Below are 8230 nucleotides of genomic sequence, written 5' to 3'. Positions count from 1 at the left end.
CTACATAATTTCAAATGTTAGCAACAGAGAGAATTTGCACAGGGTACAACTAATGACTGAAAGTTATCCCGACAGACAATATTACTCCAAGAAGCAATGTCTCCTACGTATACAAGGGGCATGACACGTTTTTCCCAATTACTCTGGGGCAATCAAGTCAAGATTCCGAGAATCTCTCAAGGATGCCAAAACAATCAGGGGCCTCATCCTAAGTTTATGATTACTGGGGGCATGTCGCTCATAGTAAAGTCCTCGCGAGGCGAATCTTTCCAAAGTTCCTACTAACTGGGGCAAATCTATGCAAGTCTAGTTTTACATCCTTACCAAATACTCAGTGGCGTGTTCTAATCAAATCCAGGAATGGTAGTACTATAATACTGGGGGCAATGTTCAAGGCATCCATGCGTTCCCGTAATTCCGATTTCACAAGATCACATCCCCACAAAGTAATTATTTAGAAGATATCTTCGGTACTCTCAACAAGACATAGCTCTCCAACAGAGTTTACATCTTCAACACAGCCGACTACCCGACACTCCACTTTTTTCCAACATGGTGCATTAATACCTTTAGCCCCAATCAGGGTACATCAAGTTACTGATCATCCCCAAGCAAAAATATAAGTCCCCAGCTAAGCATTTTCAAATAAGATCAGACATCAAAATCACAAGGACATAGAGATTTATTTTCTCAATCAAGACTACATAAATCACATATCATATGTCATAAACGTATTCATACATTGCATACATTACCTCGTAATGAATTCATCCATAACATACAAAGTTTCTCATTTATTTTGAGGGACTCATTACATAATACATGCATCATGACATTGCATAACTATACCTATTGCAGGATACAGGTACCGACAAATGAACGAAATCTCCAAATTTCCAAGATCTAATTCAGCTACTACGAATGGTACTGACACGGTCAACGCTCGAAGATCTAATTCATTTACCACGAACGGTAATGACACGATCACCTTTCCAAGATCTAATTCGGTTACTACGAACGGTACTGACACGGTCAACTCTCAGAGATCTAATTTTATCATCACGAACGGTGTAGACACGATCACTGACCTTCCCAGTCTAATTCAGTTACTACGAACAGTGCTGACACGACAAGAGAATCTAATTCTATCATCACGAACGATGTAGACACGATTATCTCTCCAAGATCTAATTCGGTTACTACGAACGGTACTGACACGATCAACTCTCAGAGATCTAATTCCATCATCACGAACGGTGTGGACACGATCAACTGTTTCCTAAGTCTAATTCAGTTATTACGAACGGTACTGACACGACAAAAAGATCTAATTCTATCATCACGAACGGTATAGACACGATCATCTTCCAAATTCTAATTCAGTTATTACGAACGGTACTGACACGACAAAAAGATCTAATTCTATCATCACGAACGGTATAGACACGATCATCTTCCAAAGTCTAATTCAGTTACTACGAACAGTGCTGACGCGAACAACTCTCCTAAAATCTAATTCATCTACTATACGATCAACATTCAAACAATTACTTCCCAAAAACTTCAGTCTCAACATCTAGATGGCATCTTAAAGCCCATCTCCGACAAAAGTCCCTACTCCAGCTAGGGCAAATTTCTTGGTATTCTAGTGTTCAATCATCTTCCACCTTCAGATACCGACTGGCATACAAACCACTCTACATCTTCAGGTTTAAGATAATTGAACAGGGGCAGTTGTCATACCCCAAAATTTGCCCATACATTTTCTCCTATTCAAAATCAGATCAATGCGCAAAACTCATAAGACACATTCTCCTATACAAAGGCTCTGAACTAGGGTTTGATTCTTTCAAAGGAAAATCACTGAATCAATGGCTTCCAAGCATCTCATATGGCTCAACATGTCTCACATTACCTCTATGACAAGTATCGAGACATATCTCAAAGTTTTGGTCACTCAAAAGTTCAGAAAGTCAACAGTCGACCGATTGATCCAAAAGGTCAACTGTGGTCAAAGCAAAGTCAAAACTCCTGATTTTTTGTCAAGATCCTCATATTGAAGTGTCATTCACCATTTGATCAATAATTGATCATGGTTCATAAAGGAAAGAACAAAAATCAATAAATCAAGAAGTTTCTAAATTAGGGTTTTGTATAGGAAAAGTCAACTGAACTTTGACCAGCCATAACTCTCACATGGAACATCCACAATTTTCCATCCAAAGCTCATTTTGAAGGAAATTTGATTCTCTACAAAATTGTGTCTCACATGCCAAGTCTAAAAATGCTTCATTTGAGAGATATGGACTAAAACATTATAGGTCCTTTTCAAAAGTCAACAAAAAGACACTTTTTTCAAAAGGACATAAAATGAGCATGGAAAATGATTTTGATATAAGACCAAAGACACTGGTTAGAGGACCCTCTAAGGTTTCCAAAAAGCCCACAAGCTTGAAAAAATATTGAGATATGAAAAAATGGCATGGTGTACAAGTTCACTTATTTTCAAAGGTGTACAAGAGGAAAAAGGCCTAAAACTCAAAATATTTCTAAATGGGCTTCCTTCCTTTTTATTCTAACCTTATTCTAAGCCCATCCACGTGCTAGAGCTAGGAGCATGTTATTTTTACTATTTTATTTATTGTTTTATGATTTTAATTAATTAAAATTATGATTTAATCATATAAAATATAAAAATAATGCAAGATTTGATTTTGCTTTAATTTAAAGTCAAGAATTGGATCAAATCTCTCCCACCAATCAGTATATTTCGTTCATAATGCTTGAATCCCAAGATTGGCCAATAATAGGAAGATTTCCTCCATGATTTCAATCAATTTTTTTTAATGGAAATCAAAGATTCAAAGAGATTCTTGCCAAGATTGTTAACCTAAAATCATCTCCTATATATTCTGGACAGAACCATATGTTAGGGTTACGTTTTTGCAGCCAGAGAGTTCCAATCCCGAGTTCAAAGGTTCACAAAATCTCAAAATCGTTTTTGGAGTTTGAGGATAATTCAAGGATTCTTGTTGATCGCAAAACGTTCCCTGGTGTTCGTTGAAGGAATTCCAATCCTCATACGCAAGGAATACGTCCAGAAACCTCCCTAATCGCCCACGGTTTGCTTTACTTTCAACTCAATCGATTAGCATTTTCCATGCATCATCAATGATTTTAATGCATATATTTGTGTTTATTATTGTGTGATGATCGATTCTGGAAGGTTATACGCGTTATTATGCTGTTATGAATGATATACCATTGTTAGGGTTCTTGCTTCAATTTAGGGCTTTTCTGTACAAGCAAAATTAGGTTCAATCGATGCCATGGTCATGTTCGCAAGGACCATACGAATCGAACGGTAAGGGTGCGCCAAATTTATGTGAACGATTAGCCATATTCGCTATTTTTTAGTTTCGTATGCAGGGGTTTTTACAGCGCTTCAAATCAAAAAGCGTTGTAATAAGTACAGTTGCAGAATCTTGAGGTCAGGGACGATGCGTGTCACGCAACCATTGGCCTGTTCAAATCCAAAAGCGCGCGCAAGAACCTGGACTCTTGAGGGATCACGTGCGTTAAGAAACACGCTGTTATCATGGACCTTCGCATCCAGGCTGTCCGATCCCACTTATGCTCGATCCAACGCTCATAGAGATGCTGGCACACCGTAGACCTCATGCGAATGCTACACTGGATCAAAAGGATTGTCTTTTTCAAGTACACTCCGATTACGCGCCACGTCAGTCACAAAGCTAAGTATTCTATTTATTTTAATTTAAAATCTATTATGTTTCCTTTTAAGATTAGGGTTTGTTCTGCCTTCATCCTTCCTTCTGCCTTTGCCTTTTTCAGGGTTAACCCTGAGATCTCTCCCGACTACTAACCCTATCAGATCAAATGCGAAGCTAAGTCCTTAGTCGTATTTTATTTCTTTTTGCCATTTTTTTCCTTAAGTTATGGTTAACTCTAATTGTCAATGAATTAGCCATACACTCATTCTATTTTTGTTTGTCTGCCTTTTCAGGGTTTGTCGACCGCCAAAGCTACGTTTTTGGTAACCCTAAAACTCTAACCTTTTATTCTTCTGTTTTTAATTATTACTTATGTCAAACCCTATTAAGGGATCCGCTGGTTACAATTTCCCTCCCCCATATCTGTTTTGGTTATATTATTTAAATGCGTGGTTAGTAATCCTAGGGAGTGCAACCTTTGAATTGAACATAGAATCACTAATTTTACAAGATAATATATTCGAATATGATCACGTGATTGATGCACACACGCACACTTTTGGGTAACCTCTCTGTTGCCTTGTTTCCTGTTGCCTGTTGCCTTCGCCTTGTGTATTTTTTGCAGAATAGCCAGTCCCTCGAATACGAGGATACCTCAGCCATGTTGCCTCGATTAAAAGGTCATGGTCCCTAATGATGCTGCCTTCGATACACTAACATGACCTCGACCCTCGGAAGTTGCCTACGAAAAAGGCTGAGGTATCCTCTGGTTGCCTACGAAAGGCTATTCTGATCCTTCCCCTTAGACAACCTGCCTCTCTATGGCATGGGTTAGTCTTTGGGGGAACGATAATTCGATGACCCTTCTACCTCCAAACGAAAGGCTTCCTGCCCACTTATGGCAAGGATTGACCCTTTCATTCTGAAAGGCTAAAAAGAGACCTATCATCTGAGTTTAAGGTAATTGCCCCTAATTGCCTTGCCATGCTCTATTTTCTATATTCTTTCTCAAAATTCTTCAAAAAAACTGGCTACGCTCATTTACGAGTTAAAGTCCATTTTTCCTCTTTCATCTACATTTTCTGGAAACGAGCAAGCAAAGCAATTAAGAGCCCATGGAAAACCATGGATGCAAAGGGTGCCTTACACCTTCCCTTTGCATAAATTACCCCCCGAACTTAGATTTCTTTAAAAGGTTTTTTTCTGTTTCTTTTAGCCTTTCTGAATTTGTTTGGATAAAATAAAAGTCGGTGGCGACTCTTGCTCAACCGCACATTTCGATTATAAAAAGTCAGTTCACCGTATTACACAAACTATAAGGTAATTTGCCCTTAATTGCTTTGCCTTGCTCTAAAGATTTTTTTTTCATATTCTTTCTCATAAATCTTCAAAAGGGCTACGCTCATTTACGAGCTAAAGCCCCTATTCTTTTTCTTCTACATTTCTGAAAAACGAGCAAAGCAATTAAGAGCCCATGGGAAACCATGGATGCAAAGGGTGCCTTACACCTTCCCTTTGCATAATTACCCCCCGAACCCTATTTTATTTAAAAGGTTTTTTCCTGTTCTTTTAGCCTTTCCGATATTTGGATAAAATAAAAGTCTGTAGCGACTCTTGCTTAACCGCGACATTTTCGATATAAAAATCAGTTCACCGTATTACAGAATTCTTCTCCTTCAGCTTCGACATAAGCCACCCTTTTTTTATAACTCTTATTTGCTATGACTTTTTTAGATTTTAATCGTTCGACCTGTCGAACTCTATCTGCTAGTTGGGCCATATCCCTTAGATACTGGGTATCTAATTTATTTCTAATAGAGTAATCTAGCCCTCCTGCGGCGACTTCGACTAGTTCATGCTCATGCACTACTGTAAAACATCTAGATTTCAATAATCAGAACCTATTCAAATAATCATCTATAGGTTCAGTAAAATTTCTTTTAATGCTGGCCAATTCCTTAAGACTTATCTTAGTCTGTCCAATGTAAAATTGCTCATGGAACAATCTTTCTAGATAAGGCCATGCATATATAGAATTTGGTGGCAAAGTAGTGAACCATGTAAATGCATTCTTTGTTAACGAACTAGGAAAATATTTTATCCTCAAGTTTTCACTATTCGTCAAATCCCCTGCCTCAGTTAAATACCTGGCTATATGTTCGACAATTGATTCACTAGTATCCCCTGAAAATTTTGTAAACTTAAGGATTTTACAACCCCTTGGCAATTCAGCTTGTAAGACAAAGTCTGCCAAAGGAGATGTATAATTTGGGCGTCGAAGCCCTATGTTCATGCCATTTTGGGCCATGATTCTTTCGATCATGGTAGTTAGGTTATTTTCAGCCACCATGTTAACTTGTCTAACCCTATGGATTACTTCATCTGCATTTTGATCTCTATTAACCATCACTATTCTTCTAGGTTGTTCCTCAGGGGCCTATTGTCGAATCTCTGATTGTTCTACCCTTGCCCCCATGTTTCTTTCGACGACATTTTGTCTGGGTGGTTGAACTTGATTAATGGTTGGTTATTGTAATACGGTGAACTGACTTTAAAGAAATGTTTCGGATAGCAAGAGTCGCCACCGACTTTTATTTTATCCAAATTAAATAGAAAGGCTAAAAGAACAGGAAAAACCTTTTAAATGAAAACTGAGTTCAGGGGGTAATTTATACAAAGGGAAGGTGTAAGGCACCCTTTGCATCCATGGTTTTCCATGGGCTCTTAATTGCTTTGCTCTTTCAGAAACCAAAAGTTTAGAAATGTAGAAGAAGAAAATAAGGACTTTAGCTCGTACATGAGCATAGCCTTATTGGAGTTTTTTGAGAAAAGGGTAGAAAAGGGAATTTTAAAACAGAGCATGCAATTAAGGGCAAATTACATGGTTAGATGAAAAATGTTCTTTTAGCCTTTCAGGGCTATCCATACCATAGGAGGGTAGGGAATTCCTTTTATTTGGAGGTTAAAGGGTCATCGAATCATCGTTCGCCACAAGACTGTCCCTGCCATAGAGAGGCAGGTAGTCTAAGGGAAGGATCGGAATAGCCATCATTTTTTTAGGCAACCAGAGGACACCTCAGCATTTCGTAGGCAACTTCGAGGGACGAGATCATATTAGTGAATCGAAGGCAGCATCATTGGGACTTATGATCTTAAGAATGAACCGAGGGCAACACTGCTGAGGTATCCTCGTATTCGATTAAATTATCTAACCTAGTAAGTAATTTAATTAATTAATAAAAATACTAAACTAATTAAATAATTAAACAACTAAATTAATTTAATCATTTAATCAAATAAATAGAAAAAGAGTCATTAATAATTAAATCAAATTAATTATTTAATTTAAAATAAATATTAAAAATAAATGATTTTATGAACAAAAAGAAAATTTAAAAGAAGATTAAAAAGAAAGATTTTTAAATAAAAAATAAACAAATTAGTTATTGAATAAAATAAAATAAAAAAGAAGATAACAACTCAGCTTATGATCCAGTGAGGTGGAGTCCTTGAGGGTCCATGGTGTGTTGCATCTTCATGGTCGTCAGATCTAGAGTTGGTGTTGATCCAATGGTGGATACGAGAGGAGTACCATGTGCGCTGATTAGTGAGGAGTGCTGGATCTTTGAGTCAAGCCTTTGATGAAAAATAATAACAAGGAACATGAAGGCTAGGGATCGAACCCCTCCCCTTATAGTCACTGGCGCCTCCCACTTGCCATCCAGCCAGATGCTTTTCCCTGTTTAACATTTACCTCACCAATAATAAAAACAAACATTAGAATTCTGAAACGAAAAGAGCGCGCGTCCATCCAGTTTGAATCGCACCAACGAAACACTGCCACCTAATCATCTTCTTCATCCTTCATGCCCAGAAAGTTTGCTACGGTTTAGCTTCAAACTTGCCGCGATTTTTTTTCATGGCCAAAACCTGTTAAATCAAAACTCAACAAAAACACCATATAAATTAGATTATAGAACATGATTCGATTACAAATCATCTCTCAGACTCAATGATATCATTGGTTTTGGCTAATTCTTCCTAATTCCAGAATCCCTAATTCAAAGCTCGGGTGACCTAGCAATGGTGAATCTCCAAACCTGCAGCGAATCTTAAATCAAAGCATCCAGAAACAATGTAAACATGAAGATAAACACAAATACACAAGTAAATCACGTTTATAGTTTGTGAAGTTGCGAAATCAAAAATAAAAAAAGTCACGCAAACCGTGAGTACATGGGACGTGATTCTGGATGATATAGGCTTGGGAATTGATCTGAATCGCTTCAATACCTCCCAAGGATTATGTTTTGATGATCAAAAGCTCTTGAATCTTCCTGCAACTGCAAAACCGATTTCGAATTTCTTAGAGAAATTTGAAGCCTTTGAGTGAGTTCCTCTGGCCACTAATCCTTGTGAATCCTCCCTTTCGTCTCATCCACTTTTGTCTAGTTATATGGAACCTATTAGGTCAATATATTTGAACAAAATCCTAT

General features: G+C 37.6%; 1 protein-coding gene across 1 annotated transcript; it reads right to left on the bottom strand.

Annotated features, from left to right (window-relative positions):
* Positions 1–5628: 5628 nt before the first annotated feature.
* On the bottom strand, positions 5629–6141 carry LOC131658387 (uncharacterized). The gene has a single exon (XM_058927685.1). It carries the CDS (start codon positions 6139–6141, stop codon positions 5629–5631), a length of 513 nt encoding a protein of 170 aa, XP_058783668.1.
* Between the last annotated feature and the right edge of the window lie 2089 nt (positions 6142–8230).

This window comes from Vicia villosa, linkage group LG3, assembly GCF_029867415.1.
Source record: "Vicia villosa cultivar HV-30 ecotype Madison, WI linkage group LG3, Vvil1.0, whole genome shotgun sequence".
Classification (NCBI taxonomy): domain Eukaryota; kingdom Viridiplantae; phylum Streptophyta; class Magnoliopsida; order Fabales; family Fabaceae; genus Vicia; species Vicia villosa.
The sequence above is the reverse complement of the archived record's forward strand: the minus strand, read 5'-3'. Positions and strand labels throughout refer to the sequence as shown.